This window comes from Battus philenor, unplaced genomic scaffold (assembly GCF_028537555.1).
Source record: "Battus philenor isolate CCGP_79_NKW_IND1 unplaced genomic scaffold, ilBatPhil1.0.hap1 SCAF_14, whole genome shotgun sequence".
NCBI lineage: Eukaryota > Metazoa > Arthropoda > Insecta > Lepidoptera > Papilionidae > Battus > Battus philenor.
Window position 1 is genome coordinate 9,899,753 of NW_027181676.1, and position 18,124 is coordinate 9,917,876.

Consider the following 18,124-nt stretch of genomic DNA (forward strand, 5'->3'; position numbering starts at 1 on the left):
GTTTGGGGTCGCTTAAGAAGAGGTTCCAGGAATTACTGGCTTGTACTGTCATATGTAACGCGTTTTGCATTACGATATGTTAGTGCATAAGAGGTTCGTGTTCAAAATACAACCTTATTAAGATCGTTGAAATATCCTGTATGAAGATATCTTTTAAATGGTCTCATGAGAAATATATGAGAGGCCTATGTCCAGCAGTAGATGATAATGAAGAGAATCGAACCTAAGCACAATCCGTTTCCATTATCAGATGGTTTGCTTACATAAATATATAGTTTTATAATATGTTAATGCACGAAAAAATGTACGCAAAGATCATAAAAAATGTTAGTTAAAACATGTAATCAAAAATTTTAATTGCATCATGTGTTAAGTTTACAATACTATCAACAGTTGCATTTTACATTGTAGTATCATTATTATGTAATGTACGAAATAATGTAGGCATTCACAAGTTACGCTATCTTTAGCTGTCCTCGAATTAAGGTGTTAATCGAAGTATGCACGAGTAGCGTCGACGCCAGTCGTGCCCAGTTAGCCCCACTTTACCCTGTTTGTTTTTGAATTATACATTTACCCCGCAAACGCTCCTTTTCCGGTCCGTTTAGTAGAAGTCTCGACTTTTTTTGACCCACCCAGCTACTAACGGGGATAAGCTATGCCGTTCGTTTATATTACCAATTATTAAATAAAAGGAAGAAGTTTTACATACATATTACAGACAACATTTAACAAATTCTGAAAAGAATTGGATGACTAGAAGGTACTAAAAAATACCGAATGTGATAAAATAATATTAATATGACAAAACACTATTAAATGTTTCGAGTGTAATAAATTTGATTAGTGAAAATTTCTGGTCTCACAATATTTTTATATGCTTTGAAACTTACAGTGGTCTTGTGCAGACAACGTATGACTTATATGTATTATTACTTAAGAGATCTTAATATATTTTATATACTATATTATGCAACTTTTGGCGATGTATCCAGAATCATACACTCCTAGATATTTGAAATTTCATAGAAAAATTTCTTTCACCCAGTAGATGAGAGTAACGATTTTACGAAATTCCACCCACAAGGGGATTGACTGCGCATTTATTAAGTTATTGGAAACAGCGAAGGACAGCTAGTGTTGTAATATATGTCATGTATAAAAAACATTTTTTGGTACTTTAATTAAACAGATAAAATGATGAATGTGATAGAAAAAGTAATATGTTTAAAAGTAACGCGACATATCTGCGATGTAATTGTATAAGGTGGCCTTGCGGGAGTAATTTTACCCTCACCTTGTATTCGCATGAGTGGAGCGTCGATTGAACCTTGTATTGTGTGGAATTTGCTAAGCAAATAGGCGGTAAGGACTTTGTAAAATTTTGGATTATTTTACATGCCTTTTATATAAATCGTTTTCCATTACTATCCATGGTTACGAATCTAGATGTGAACATTTGGCAAATTTGTTTGTGTTAATTTAAATTTTTGATAACGAAATATAAAAACCTGTTTAATATTTAATTACTTTTTAATCAATTAAATATTTAATAATGAATTATATCTAAATAATTGTACACCATAATTACAATAACATTTTTAAATATTTTGTTTCAATAGTGCAAATGAATCTTCAACAACAGGAAAGGTCACAGAACTAAATACGACCACTTAAATAAAATAGTCAATATATCTTGAAGCGTATTTTATTTCGTGATGGTTCTTGTGAAATATCCCCAGTCTCCTTATGAAATTGCCATAAGAACCGCCTTAAAGAAAAATATTCAGAGACTACGGGCAGCAGCAGCATTTCCAGGATATGTTTGATGTAAAACACTGCGCTCGTCAATCTGCATCACAAACGTGGCAAGAATCTACAAATATTCCCTGTATGATAGATAAAAAGAACAAGCTCCCAGTCCGCAATATCTTGGCTATTCCAGGCGGGCGTAACAGCTGTAGTAAAAGCGGAACATAGGTTTCCAGCAGACATCCAGATGCTGGATGTTGCGACGACAGATATGAGGATGATAATATACTCGTCCAATGACTGTACTGGGCTCGTGGGTGTATAGGTATGCGTGGATCAATAATAACACAGTAATGCGAGTTAAATATGCTTTAATTTCGTAATTTTTCTTAGCAATTATACGATTTCGTTCTGAGCGTCTGAAATATAAATACAATTCTCGGAGATACAATATACAAAGTCGTATAACATTTTCATTGTGTATTTAAATGAGTTCTTCGTAGTATTTCGTACAGTTATCGCTTTGGAATGTATCGATTTTATATAATATTGCCGATTGCGGAATACACCGATGGAATAGTTTAAAGGAATGTATACAATTGTACATATATTATTTGTAAACGCTGTATGGTTACAATAGCAACAATTACAGGGAATACAATATTAGGCGTTAAGCAATTTTATGCCGTGGGCACACGCAAGATCTCAAGCCGCGTTAACATGTTATACTGGGTATAGGATAATAAAGTTTTTCTGTTATCTGTCTTACGTTAAACATCGTTTTAACTATTCGTAGTTAACAGACATTAACTTAACACACTAATTACACTGCGAACACAAAGTCGTACACTGCCACCACGCTATGGCACAGATCTTAATTTATATAAGATTACAATGTCCACTAATAAATACTAGTTATAACAGTTATGGCAAATGATGCGAGAAATCATTAAAATTTTTCATCGCCGAAGACTTTCGTTATGGAATGTTATTAGGAATATAATTTTTATTTTGTTCAATGTAAGCATTGCTTATTATCGCAACCGTGAAATCATATTAATAACGAAAAGAGATTCAAGTACCTATCACTCTCAAACAAACACTTAAAATAATATTTACAAAGCTCAAAACATACATCAAACTCATAAGCCGCAAAGCAACGTTAGTCAATATTGGAGAACGTTTGGTAGAAGTATACAGGAGTGAAATTACGTTTAATAATTACATTATCTGTGGATAATCACAAGAGAGCGGTTGGTCGGATAGATTAAATACCCATCATTAAATATAAATCAATTTAATACAACTATACAACTAATCTCTACGTTTACTAATTTCTGATTAACTTTTTCGTCGATAAATAAGTAAACACAATTATTGTTTTATATATTTACAAGCAGATAACACGATCCGAACTTAATATTAAAGCATTTAAATAATAATACACTGAGAATTGACGTAAAGGCGCTTTTACTACATTATTTGCGAGCCAGCCGGAGCAGTCGAGCTTCAGAGTGTCGTACGTCGAAGTGAGCAAGGAACACATTCTATGAAGGCGACGTAATGTTAGCTCGCCGATCAAAATCCAGCGGTGGTCTGTCTGAAGACTCGTGACCAGCGATTTTGTTTGCTCTTTCCTCAGAAAGCCTTTTTTCCTTTTAGAGCACGAGTCTCTGCGAGCGCAGAGCAAACGAGCGCGATGTTACACGACCGTAAGGAATTTCACATCTCGAGCCGCCCCGGCTTTTTCCTCCGTTCTGTTTGCTCTCACTCGCCGTAGCTACCATTTGGCGTTTCGAAGCGACCGCGGCCGGCTAGCCTAGCGTCGTCCTGTCCTCGTACTGAAATAATACTGCGGTAGTTGACTAATACTCTGTCCACAGGCCCGTCGACCGTCGGCGACGAAACGCGCTAAGCGTTGAAGCTAAATGCTGCTAATAATGGAAACGTCTATGTGCCTTCGCAGTTCCTTCGCCTTTGATGCCTGCTGTGATGGTGGCGGACGCCATGACAGGGGGGTTTGATGGAGTTCTGTTGGGGAGGTCGGAGTCTACGCTGAGGACGTCGAGGTAAATCCGCGGCAACCATGTTGTTGTGCCTGTTTATATCGAAGTCTTGGTTCTCTTTCATGAAAGCTAAGCAGTTGTGAGTACGTTTGGATAGGCGACTCTTCAGACGTCGTAGCTGGACACCGCGACGATTGAATCCTATGTATCGGTCGTTGTTCTTTACCAGATGAAAGGTGCTGTAGCCGTCTACAAACTCTTCTTTGAACAGACAATTGTTCTGTCTCTCCGCTTGAAATCGGGACTGTTGGTAAATAAATAAATAAATTAATATCTTAACGATGTTTTGTTTTAAATAAGCAAAATAAAAACTGATCTAATATGAACTTGTTCTACAGTTCTGTTTCGAAGTTTCAAAAAAATTAACAACAACAAAAAGTGGTATTTACCAAACGTCTGCCAATCAGCTTGGATCGGTTGAAGCAAAGGTACATGTCCTGTACGGGCGAGTGGATGAGCAGTTCTAGGTTGACGCCGCTCGTGCTGATGGTGAGATTCGCTAGAACAAAGGAGGTTATAATTTTAAAAAGTGAAGCGTTGTTAAACGTATCAATTGGTGAAATTTTCTTTACAATAAAAGAAAAAATTATTGAGCTTTAAGCTCCAATAATGGTTAGAATAATTTTTGTAAATTATTTGTTCTTCTATTATCTTTTGTTTTAAAAAGTAAAATATTTTTAACATTTTAAGAGTTTGGAAATTCATCCTGTTAATTTTGACAAGAATTTTTTACATCTATTTTTAGACGAAAAATAAGTCGTATTTCTTATATTTAATAACATGGATAAATTAAAATTGTTATCAGTGACCAAAGTTGATTACGTCCAAATTAAAAATATTAACTAATTTAATTGACACATTAGATAATGAATTTTTTTTAAATTAGAGTTTTAAATCTATAATCTTGGATTACAACGAACGCCCCGGGTGTACACTCATTCTTGTCAATAATCTCTTGTCCATGGCTTATGTAATAATAAACCTATCTAACAAGACATAGTTAAACAGGGAAAGTTGGTCACATATATATTTATTAGTTATTTAACACTGCTAAGCAGTTGGTACATGAATAAACAGAAATAAAAGTAAAAGAAAGTTAAACATTAATCTATCATTATATGGATAATAAAGTAAGCGATTTAAAATAAATGAAGTAATAATTTAATACATGATGTAACACAAATTTCGACATAGCACAAGCATAAAGTTATTTGTCTACATTTTATTGGCGTTTGCAACAAATTGCATACATTTTAACAAATCTAGAAGTCCGTTTAGAATACCAACAATCAGTCATAAATCGTTGCTTTATTCACAATAATATATACATTGCGAATACAGTTCTATTGTTGGCCTGGATGTCCAACACCTGTGTTGGCAAAGTACGAAACTTCGATCTAAAAAGTAGTCTTGAACCGTATATTATTATTAATAATTAATTGCTATTAAATACTATCAAGAATAATATATCCGGTATAAAACGTTCAAGTCTTACCGTTTTTTATTGTTTATTGTATAAAATAACGACTGACTGATTGTGGTAATACTTTAAAAAGAAGAGATATGTTTTATAATGCTGACAATACTGAATTTTTTATTGTATACATCTTTGAATGTGATAAACATTAAAATATTTTCTACTATATAATTATACGTATTTTATCATTTTAAGCATAACGAATAATATTTTGATTTAGTAATCGTTTTAAAATGTAATTTTTGCTGCAGTTTTTATAACAAATAGGATATTATTATTCCGAAATCTTTTTTGAAATCTTCACTGTTGACGTTGAATGTGATCTTACTTACTATTAAGAAGTAATAAATTTGAGTTTAACGCCATGTAAGCGTACCCCACTCATCGATTAGATAACATAAAAGAGGAAAGCTCGTGTATAGAATTCGATGGGCCTGCGCTATGGGATACAAATAAAAAGAATTAATAAAATAAAAAAGTAAAGACTGGCTGGCTGTGACACCGACCATGTCATTTCAATTAACATTAAAAGAAATAAAAAATGCATCGGCTGGAGGCATCGGGACATAAATTTGTTATAATTTCAATACTACGTAGTATGTGAAAGTGATAATACTGCTTACCGTTATATGATTCCAGATGTTTTAACCTATTTATGCTTTGACCACATTCCGAGGAGTAACTTATTAAGAAAATTTACTATTTTCGTTTTCTCATTTTTAATAAGTCGCCTTTAAAAACTCAATTACTAATAACGTTCATAAATCACCCAGCTGGGTGCAGTAACGCCAAAGAAAAGGTATTAAAAGTATCACGCGATTGCAATGGGATCTACAAAAATATAAGATCATTTAACTGTACACATATTTATACTATATATGGCCTTGCAATACTTTACAATCCAACACGGAAAATAGTATTTTATATAAATGGTCATAGATTTAATATTAGAATAATAAATCTTTTAAATTTTAATTGTTATAATATACAGTTAAAACGCAAGTCGTTTTTCTGTTGAGTATAGTGAAAATTACGAAAAAATGTATAAACAATTGTTAAGATAAAAATTATCAGACTGTATTCGCGAGATCACAAGGTAGTCCTTTTACTTACTTACTATTTACCAACAATAAAGTATGGACATGTGTTATAATAAAACACACATGTATCATCAATTAGTATATGGTACAACTTATCTAAAAGTTGATGGTTTCAGAAATAATAAATAGCGCTCAGAAGTAGTATAAAAACAAATTTATGTAACATATTTCAGGATGATTACTATATACAAGATGATTGGAAATAGGTGTAAATATTTTAAGGCTTTTACATCTTTAACCAACCATCCCGCATACATACTTTAATTAAAAAATATCTAACGTAAGTTAACAATTTGGTGTAATATTTAAATCACACGTGGCTTAGTATCTGCATTTACGTATGTTCAGTGTAATTTACTTTTATAATTATGTAAACAGAATTCTTTGTTTCGTTTTATACTCCCGAAGCATTTGTTCGTAGATACCAGGCGAATAATGATAACAGGTAGAAAGTTTAATCCTTCTTCACTGGGTATAGCAGCGCATACCAAAAAAAATGTATCACGAGATAAAGATGTAAAATATTTTTATAAATAAATATACATGAGCTCTAGAATATAGTGAACTAAATAATGAATTCAAAAGATTTTATAAAAGAGACTGAATTTAGAACTGTCCACAATTTTTGGAACAGTTTACAAAGCTAAATCTCTATTAGGTAATTGAAAATTATTTCACTTTTAGACAAAATTACACAAAGTGAACCGGAGACACAAATTTTTTTTTAAAAAAAATATTTGCCCTTTGCATTGTATGCACGTGGGATAATTTTTCTCATAACAAGATGAAAACACACATTGCTTAACTTTCTTAATAGACATAGGCTAATTTTTAAAAAGACAACGTAATCATAAGTCGTAAAGGTAAACATTTCTCTTTTGGAGTTGGCCGCCAGATGAATATTTATTTTTCGACGCTAGTTGCATTGTAAGATTGGAAAATTCGTGATTCTGCTTTAAAGAGAATATTGAATAAAGTGGTTTTAGAGTATTTTCACGCGTATCTTATTGTATCTATTGGTATTGATAAATAATGGCGCCAGATTAAGTAATGATATTACACATTATAATTTACTGTAAACTATTACTATTTTTTTGTAACCAATTTTTATTAAAATAAAAAATGAGCACATATATTTATCATTAACAATCTATTTATTTTAACTGTTTTTGAAAGGTAAGACAAGAAAGGTTTTGTAACACCAAAACTATTTGTTTTATACATGAATAACTGTTCTTTACATTGAAATTCTAGCAAGCAGGTCACATACGAGTTTCGCAATTCTCTTATTTACATCATTTCACCCTTTCAACAACTAGTTCGTTACGGTTTCCCTCGTGTTTCTGAAAACTAGGCACGCAATATCCGTTGTACGGTCTGGTATTTCGTTTTAGTACGTGAACTTTTAATATTAAATTTCTGCGTTGGAAGAGTTTTAGTAGGCCCCTTTTACTTTACAGCTGGGATTAATATTAAAGTTTCACTCTAACTCCATTACATAATGTTGAAGTTACAACTTTCTCGAAACAGAACAAAATTAGTTCATTCAACAAACTAATCCTGTTATAAAATTATCGTAATTGTCAGGATTTTATCCGTTAGACGTCTACTGCTGGATGTGGCTTCCTTTAAGGATGTCTATTAGGACCGTTTGAAAGCGACCTGCATTTAGCGTCTTATGACAATTTAAACAAAGTCTTCTGTCTATCTAGAGGGAGGACGTTGTAATCTACGCTGGCCGGTTGGTCTCCATTTCAAAACTTTAGGACCCCTTTTTACCATCCTATCTGTGCGCTGTATAATACAACACACAATTACCCTATACTATACAAATTCCAAATACTTGAACATGAAAATAATAAAAACTATTGCTTTAAAATAACAAGTTTTAATTATATCAATATGTTACAGAAACGCAAAACTTTACATTGATAACATTTATAGATGAATGCTCGTGTTCATGTCATATGCTATTAGCCATAAAGCTTCTGTTTCGGAATACATAAATATTAAGTAAAACTATAAAGTATATCTATGTCCATATATATCGGGTCAACGTCCGACTATCGTTGATGATAATGGACTATCGATGTAATCTTGTATTTTACCTGCATTTTCATTTAAACCGTCATGTCGCTTTGTAGGTCGAGTTGTCTATTGATTTGAGTTTAAAAAGTAAATATTTAATTTACTCATTTCCTTGTTTTAAGTATGTCAAATGAAACTGTTTAAGGACAAGCGAAAAATAAGATAACAGAAATAAAGGTAGTGATGTAATGACGTCAAAAGTTCTTTGTATTGTCACCGACATTCTGTGTACATAAACGAGACGACTGCGTGGGCAGTCTGAGTGGCTGACATTATAATCGAAGATTCTGAATTTACCAACAATACATGTATTTTTTTAACACATAAATGTAAGTTTTATGGTTTTATTATAGTATAAATTCAATAACTGTGCTAAGTGCGTCGGGGTTCTGCAAGATGTCAAAAGATCATAACCGTCATAGACAAATTCTAAATAGATAATTAAAATAGAACTACTTATTCCCTATAATTTACCATTTAATGACGAATTTAGTTGAAACAAGAACAACCTATGGCTGAAATGATTAAGACGATGAAATAATAGCTCAAAATTTAAACCACATATAATATTAGAAACACGACAACAATTATTTAAATTTTAAGCGTGTAGGTTTAATTCCTGGTATATATTTTATTGCTACTGATATCTGGCAAACATTAAAAGTTATTATTTTATAATTTGACAATATTAAAACTGAATAACATTTTCTTTGTCATCACAAATATAATGTAAAAAATGATTAAAATAACTGCATCGTTGAGTACAGATGATAATTTGAAAAGTCGAAACTTAACTCGAACTCCTAAGAGATCCGGTTTTTAAAGTGTTTAGTGTTAGTAAGTATCATTGAATGCAGCTTAGCTTATACAATATATGTATCATCATCATAGTTTCAGCCACAGGACATTCATTGCTGGATATCGATTTCCAATAGGATGCATTACATAAGGGCCGCATCAACGTCGTCGTAATTTAAAACAATATTCATAAATTAATTAAAAGTTTTAAATACTTGTCTCTTAAATACCAACTAGAATAATCTCGTTATCAGTAGCGTCCTTGTGTCTCGGTAAAAAGACGCAAATATGTTGATCGTAAAACATTTTTTATGTAATTCGCGTCGTCTCTAACGATAACACCCGACACAGGTTAAGGCAATATCATAATAAAATATTCCATTTAAATTAATTAAATTACATTTTTGCTATACGTATAATAAGTCCCTTGTCTCGCACATACTTTTATGCGGCAACATTCTTCGTAGACTCTCAAACTAACTGTACTTGTCAAAATTTCATTGCATTTTGTTCTTTATTTAGTTTAGAAGTAAAAGTATTTTTTTTGAACCAGACTTTCACTGCTGCTCTAGTGGCAATAGTCAGATTCCGCGGGTTTAAGTTGTCAGTGCGCAGAGGGACTTAACCTTACATTTCTTTTAAGATAGGGAAGCTCTAGAGTACCCGGAGGAGCCTCGGCTCGGGCCTCTATTTCACCAGATTGAGACAGTCGTTTTAGTGAACCCAGTCTGGTTTTTTCAAGATAATAGAAAGAAAATGTAATTAAACATTACTTTTTGATAAGTAAAAAAAACCCTTGAAGCCAAATAGTGGCTCGACAAGCATTATCTAGGATTAACCATCAGGGGAATCTACTAGTATTTACTGGTATGCTAATAATGATAATGTTGGACGATTAAAATCTGCAGTTTTTCCGGAAATATCAAAATGAGTAAATAGTTTTGATAGACCTGATATATTAACTTGTGTTAAACAGCTAAATGTCATCGTGACTGATTTGGTAAAAAGTGGCAAATTCTGGTTCTTACCGGAATTTTCTAAAATTTACCGTTCGGGGAAACTTAGGATGTATTAAATAAAAATAACGTAATTAATCCAAAGTTATTAATAAATTTGATGAAAACGTTATTTTTTTTTTGGGCTAAAGTGTGTAAAATTGTAATCTTTATTTCAACATTGTTCAATATGGAAAAAACAAATAAAGATACATAATGTATACATTATATTTCTAAATACAATATAATGTTTGTCTGAAAGAATTCACCGTTTGAGATAAGAGCGTCCTTCGTCGTTTATCTATTGTCTATTTCATCTGATTTCTTTTAACATCCTGTATATTATGTTTATATTTAATAAGTTTTTAAAAACACTCAAATACTATAAAAAATTTTAAATTATTGTCATTGACGTGGATTATAAAAGACACGCTTAAAATGAAACTTTTCACAGCAAACTTTCTCAAAGGTCTAATTAAGGGAGGTATTGCGCTCTAGATATGAAATCCAATGTTAAACCCGACGCGGCACTGATGTAGATATGCCTTTAAAGTAAGTCTGAATCCATGGATTAAGAGATTGTCGTGGCGCCTAATCTGGCAGGATATAACCTCTGCGGTAGGTTGATATTTGACGTGAATCAAGTGTGAAGTTCAACCACGCTTCCCTGGAAGCTTAGTTAAGTATGTTTTCATTATATCTACTACGTAATTGTATTTTACAATAGCATTTTTGTGATAACCTTTGCTGTGTAATAATGATAAAATTTAATCAAATTTTAAATAAACAAATACATTAAACGAGATTTGAAACCTAAATATTCCAATCAGAATTTAAATGACATTTTAAGCATTAGTTGTAGTTGTAAAAACGTAATATTTAAAGTAGCTAATTTTTCGGCCTTTATATAAGAGTATAATATTCATTTTACAATCAACATAATATACATAAGGTTTAAAAAATAAGGCACATTTTTTACATATTTATGAATAGTCACCAATTACCGTAGTAACTAACTAATCCGGCATTGATTACTGACGTATTAAATATTTTCGTGATTAAATAAAATAACCAAAAAAAGTAACTAATGGTTTTAAGCACTATTACCACTGTTATTTTCTTAGTTTTATTTTATTGTAGCAAAAGAAAAATTCAATTCGATACAGATAAAAACATACAGTCTTTCTATAACATTATACGTGAAGTAAGTTTCCAGCATCTAAATAAAAATATTTTTTAGTCTCATCAGCCGGACAGATCAATATTATAGTTATAATAAATAGCATAATACAGACTAATCACCTGTTATTGTTTGATTCTCAACAACTGTTTAGACTTTTTCTCTTAAGGAATAATATATGATCGATACTCTTTTTATTACTGCTTCATTGCAGCTTGTAAATGTCCGTACAATAAAACTGTTTTCGAAGTATAAAGTTCTCGTAAAGGGAACTTTCAAGACAACTGTGATACGAGAAGTTAGGGTTAGTCAATTTTGTTATAAAGCATTTTGTATAACAATATCGAGTTCCTGAAATCTCAACGTTTTTCGTTATTTAATTGTGATAGTGGTAATTAATTATATGTACCAAAGTTGTAGTTGTGAAAGTGATAGTTGATTTTACTGTAACCGTTTTATAGCGTTTCAATGACTAGAGTATATCCATACAAAAATAATAATAGCCAACGTAAACGCCGTACGGTAATGGAGACGTATGACCGGTTCTGCTACCGCCACCCAGGTAAGAGGATACGCCTAGGCTTCATTTGTTAACATGGATTTGCCACCCCATAAGAAGACGTTGATATTTTTTTATAAACTTCGTATAAATATGAATGTATTTGGCAGTTATATGTGATTTATAAATATCGATCTAGCAGTTGTAGCTTAGCGGACTAAGGCTTGCGATCCTACGGTCGTGGTTTCGATTCTTGAGATACAATCCTATGTTATTCAAACTTTGTTTATTAATTGTATAGAGGTTCCACTGCTCACAAACAAATTTCCAGAAGCGACCTCTGCGTACCATAATACCACGCTACGATCGCCAACCCGCTTACCATGCATGGCGATTATGGTATATCCCCCTACAGACATCTGTGGGGGAGACCTATGCCTTGCAATTGGTGTTTGTGAGCTGAAATGACGACGACAAAATATATCGTTTATCATTTTTAAAAATAATTAAAATTAAAATTAAATTAAAGAAAAAAAATAAAATTTATTAAAATTTATTTTAATACATCGATTGAAATATCATTCTACAAAGGTTGAATGGTTAAATTTGGACTGGATACAGCAAGCGTATTATCAATGGCACGCGATAACTAATTCTAATTCTAGATTAACGCCGTAAATTATTATTTATAATCCTTTAACCCATAAATATTTGGAAGACCGGAGTTACTTTAGATAAACATTGCAAAGGATATTAATAAAACAATCAATAATACATACTTCTATAACAACCTACACATATAAGTCTGATATACATGCTCAATTTATTTTTTATCGCGTTTTTTAATGCGGCAGGCCAATAATTTCTCGCAGTGCAAAGTATACAGGGACAGATAATAAACAATAATTAATTTTAATATATAATAATTCGAATTTGAAACAGCTTTTTCGTACTATATCATCATTAATTTTTTTAATTTATTCTGAAACTAATAAGTAATACATTCACTCCTTTAAAGTTTTTAAGACCTTAACCTATCGTTCTGTATATACATCAAAAAAGTTGATAGAGAAAATTTAAAATGAAATATAAACTTCTATTAAAAAAATTATGTTTTAAAAAATATAAGCAATACATTTTCAACGCTCAATAACAATGCATATAAAATAATTTAAATAATTTTATGTTGCAAGTAAAAATAAATGACTTTTTACTCGTAAATGAATAATACGCAACACGAAAGGTTTGCCATTCGACAAATTGACAAAAGATTAATATGTATCAACTAACCAACCACGCGCAATGTATTTGGCAGAGAATAATTATGGGGAGGAGACCTCGTATATAAAATAGCTTTATCGGGATCGTCTTCGTAATTGAATTCTTAATAAATACAGCCATAAATGTATGAGTGCCGTTATATTCGTTTCTACATGTGTAGGATAAGAATAATAAAACTTCTACAAGTAAGAAATTTTATTCGCATGCTACCTACCTATAATTTTTTTTAATGAGCACTGCATATAACATATGATAGCGACGATACTAAATATTTTTTGCTACCTTGCTATACTAATGAAATATGTTACTTAAAAACAAACTATTATTGCATATTTTAAATATTTAAATTTACTGTGCAAAATTTATTTTAACATCGATATTTTAATAACTAAAGAATCTAATTTTGTTCTTAAATACCGAAGCACTGTCCGAAGATTGTAAATAATAAGTAGTTTAATTTGAATTAAATTGAGCAGTGGTAGCCTAGTGATAGAGGAGTGAGATTTCGATCGTAAGTCACGGGTTCGCTTCCCGGGATACAGTCTTTATATAATTCATATTGTGCATTAATTATATAGAATTGTCCTTATTACATAAACAAGTTTCCAGGGGATAGGCGTCACTGCGTACCATAATACTACGCTGCGATCGCCAACCCGTCTGCCAAGCGTGGCGATTATATGGCCTGCTGTTGATTATATACAGAGGGGGCGTATATGGGCCGAAACGAACAAAGGAACAAAATAATAGGTAAACCTAAGTACTGCCAAAATTTGTATGCCAAAATAGGTACACTTCGTACCTCTTTATAATACCCATTAAATTTATATTTCCGCAAACTTTATGAAACTTGCGTCCCTTGGTTAATTCTTTAATTATTTATTAAACTCTCGTATTTCATCCATTAATATTTTAGAAAATGATCATTATGTCATTATAAAATACCATTATCAGCAATTATTTAAAGTTGTTAAACGTGAATAAAATAAATTATTCCGAGAAATATTTTATTATTTTTTTTAATTTGTATCTATTTATTTCTTATTTTTTAATTTATTTTCTGTGTATTCAAAGAAGATGTAATGTAAAGTTATTTAGTTAAAGACGCCGTACTATGGAAATAATGATTAAAGAAATATTTTCGATCTCGGCGTTAAGAATGCGTAATTAAATTTTTATTAAAAATCACATTGAATATGATTACACACATTTCTTCATTGTAATTAGTTATCCAAATTTATTAATAAATATTGATTTGATATTGGTACTCGGCCTTAAACGTGGTTTAAAATTAATAAAATTTATCTCTAAACAAGATAATAGAAAATTCAGTAGCTTTTGTAAAGCAAAAAAGTAATTCTTTAACAAATTCAATTAATGCCTGAGATACTAAAATACGTAAATAATGGGCTTTAATAAAATTTACTTTTGTTCGTCTAAAACAACAACTTGCAACCAAAGCTTCAAGAACTCAATGAAAACAACACAAGGACAGGGCAACTTGTCACACATCTAAAGCCAGCATCGATATCGTATGATAAATACTCCCAAGAAAAGTTACATCGAAGAAGAGTGACAGTCCCGATATGTCCTTGTTATTTCTTGTGGGACATATCAAATGCAACGCCTTTTTTAACTTTCCGCAAACACTTGCTGAATTATAAAAAAACATTCGAGAAGGGATGGCTGCGGTTTCTATAGCTCGCTTTGAAAACCTTCAATATATAGTACATAGTACCTTCAGTATAAAGATATAGTTACTGTTAGTCCAGGGGGCTTTTAAAGGTAAATTGTAATTGAGTTCACTGAATTAAAGGGTTTGCGTACTTATAAAAATTTTCTGGTTCGTTATTCCAGTTGCACGCTGATGATCGCACGAAGGTACCGGACTGTACACGTGTGAATGTAGAATAATGTAGTGTAGTAAAGAATGTTCCCTAAGATTTGAAGAAAACCTTGACGGTATTTTTGTTTAATAAAAAACATATAACCTCAAAACATGTATTTACTTTTCACGGCTCACCCTTTATAATTTTTATTGAAATTTTTCTAAGTCAAGGATTATTAAGTGTAAAATTAAAGCCGTATATATAAAGGGATATCGCGTGTCCTAATGCCTACATATCAGTCTTAAGGTTACTGTCAATAGTTAAATTACCAAGTAATATCAAATTGCCGTCTAGTCAATCTACTTACCCGACCACAAATGCAGTATCACAATATGGCATTGACACTAATGCACGCTAGTAGCATCGAAGAACTGAACATTTATATATGCATATATACAGATCTGTCCCGACCACATAACATTGTTATTTAAAAAAATATATACCCAGTTAGGACAGTCCACAATATTGAAATATTGCGTATATATATATTATTGCGATCTCTAACGAACATCTGTAAGATTACAGATCAAGTAAATTTTCCATGTCATAATCAGTTTCATATCAAATACTTGACTACTTCCAAAAATCTAGACATAAAGAGAGTAGGTGAATTTCTCACGTCGAAATAATGTCAACACGTAACGACTCTTAATAATAAAATTCACTTTAAAATATTATCTATCTCAAAGGCTGTCCAGAATGAAAATGCGTTATCATACGATATGATTGAGTAAGGAATTGTCACAAAATTTGGGTCAAATGTATATTTCGATAGCTAAGTGCCGGCTTCACTATAGATAAACGGCACTTGTTAGAAATATTCTTTCGTTACAACAATGCATAGGAACAGCTTCTGTACTTTAGATAATACAATTCGAATAATTGCTTATCGTTCGACATCATGAAACCTATTTCAGATTGTTTTAATAAAAAATTAACTGTCCCCCAAACACATCGCGTGATTTTACTAGGCCAAAAATATGTATATTTGTATGTATATGTAAATATTCGTTAAATCTATAGCAAATCAAGAAATACAATCGAAAATGTGATTAAAATTGAACGCATAAGCAGAATGCCTCGGTATATCAAAAAGCGTTTTCAGTAACTGCATGTACTAATAATAATGTTCAAATAACCGGAATTCGCGGCTACAAAGTAAGCTGTTTGGTAAACATGGAACGTTATATTTTTTTATTCGCGACATCGGCATTGAAAACAACGAACCGGACCACCCAACGTGTAATTGTTACAAACACATGCGGCAATAAAAGCAATATTATACAGATAAGTTATCTTTATTTGCGTTTAGATTTCAGTTTCAATGAATTTTAATTATCCGTAGAAATTTAGTGTAAATAAAATATAGTGACATGATTAAAGTTCTTCGACTTCGGAATTTATTTGTTTCTTTACAATTTTAAATTGTTTTAGTAAATGATTATATATGAATTTCAAACAAACTTTAGTTGAATTCTTATGCACGTTGGATTCATGTAAGTTACACATTTCCAATTTAAAACTTTGCGTTAGATAAATATTTCTCTGTCGCGCGTTAAGGGGAAATGCTTTACACAACAGCTTTATTACCTTCACTAAACACTACACCCACAAACAGCAATTAACAAACCAAACACGCTATCTCTAAGAGCTAGTTAGCAACAAACATAAATACAAACCGAGCAATTATTGCAGAAGCCAAACAAAACATTTTTTGTCGACTGCGGTCACGGCAACCAAAGTGCCATCCAAGCCTTTCAACATAAACATCTTGAAAATCTATTTCTATAACGTCTATATAAAAGAACTTTTTATTACGATGTTTCAACAAAAAATAAACTCTTATACGAACAATCAGATTCAAGGAATTCGAAAAAGAAATCAATTTTGCGGCAAGCGCTTATTTTCTCGTGGCGCGCAATTACGTTATTTAGTTTTTACTAGGTTATACAACGATAATGAGGGAGCATGCATGTGTGCGGCAGCATTTTTTTGCGAAGGTCTTTATGGCTCTTTTATTATAACATTTCATTAAACATAACAACTTAATTTGGGAAGGCGCCGTTCCGCTTTACCGTGTCGATTGTCGATTTCACACGAATTAAGATTCACTATTATCTTTTTATGGATGCTGCAATTATCGTCTAGAAACTGAAAAAAGTTGAAAAAGCCGCGATGTTAGTTTTACTGACATTTCTGACTGTTTATATTTTCGGAAATACAACTTTTATATTTATATTGAATAAAAATAATAGTTATAATAAAAGGATTTCTTGCAGTTTTATAATATTAGCATTTTGGAAAAGTTGAATAATTTTATTTACAAGATATTGTCCATGTCGTTAAATAAAACTTAAACCATAAAGTTTTCTTTCAATAGTCTAATTCAGATTTAACCACAAAAGAAAACTTTTTACAAGCCTTCAAAAGCTTTCAGTGAAAGTTTTGTGTGTTCGGATACAGAGCAGAGAAGCGATTGCCTCTAGGCATCGACACTTTTGATAGTAATTTTTCTATATACCTATGAAAGAGTTATTAAATTTCTTTATCAGTACATTCAAATCTAATTTTAATTAAAAAGAGTCACATATTTCTTGCGATATTCGGCAGTAGGCGTTACTTATGTCCGGTGCGACGATATCGACTTAGTTATTTGGAGCTATTTGCGTTGTGCGTTTTATTTGAACGCGGAACCGTTATAAGAGGTCAATGTAAAATGGTGATGCAATATTAAATCGTTAAATTTAATATTACATGTAGGTTCTTTAATTACTTCACAAACGTTCACGATAACCGAACGGTCGATTTTTTTTCTCGCACCGTAGCTATTATAATTCTCACGCGATTATTGTTTGTATTGTTTATAGTAATGGTCAATCGCGTTGATTTATTTATTCACATTTCAATGATTACTACAATCAAACCATGGGACACGTGTGGGACACTAAACTCCTATAGCGTAAAACATGTCATCATAATCATCATCAACATGTTAGTCG

General features: G+C 31.7%; 1 protein-coding gene across 2 annotated transcripts in view; it reads right to left on the bottom strand.

Moving 5' to 3' along the window:
• Nucleotides 1-2,106: 2,106 nt before the first annotated feature.
• Nucleotides 2,107-18,124, bottom strand: part of ths (thisbe) — a 103,489-nt gene continuing 87,471 nt past the window's right edge. For both annotated transcript variants that reach the window (XM_068777777.1, XM_068777778.1), the window contains 2 exons: nucleotides 4,208-4,317; nucleotides 2,107-4,062 (listed from right to left, as the gene is read on the bottom strand). In XM_068777777.1, the coding sequence (XP_068633878.1) occupies nucleotides 3,703-4,062; nucleotides 4,208-4,317 (470 nt within the window). In that variant the 3' untranslated portion in view covers nucleotides 2,107-3,702. The remainder of the gene's footprint in view (nucleotides 4,063-4,207; nucleotides 4,318-18,124) is intronic.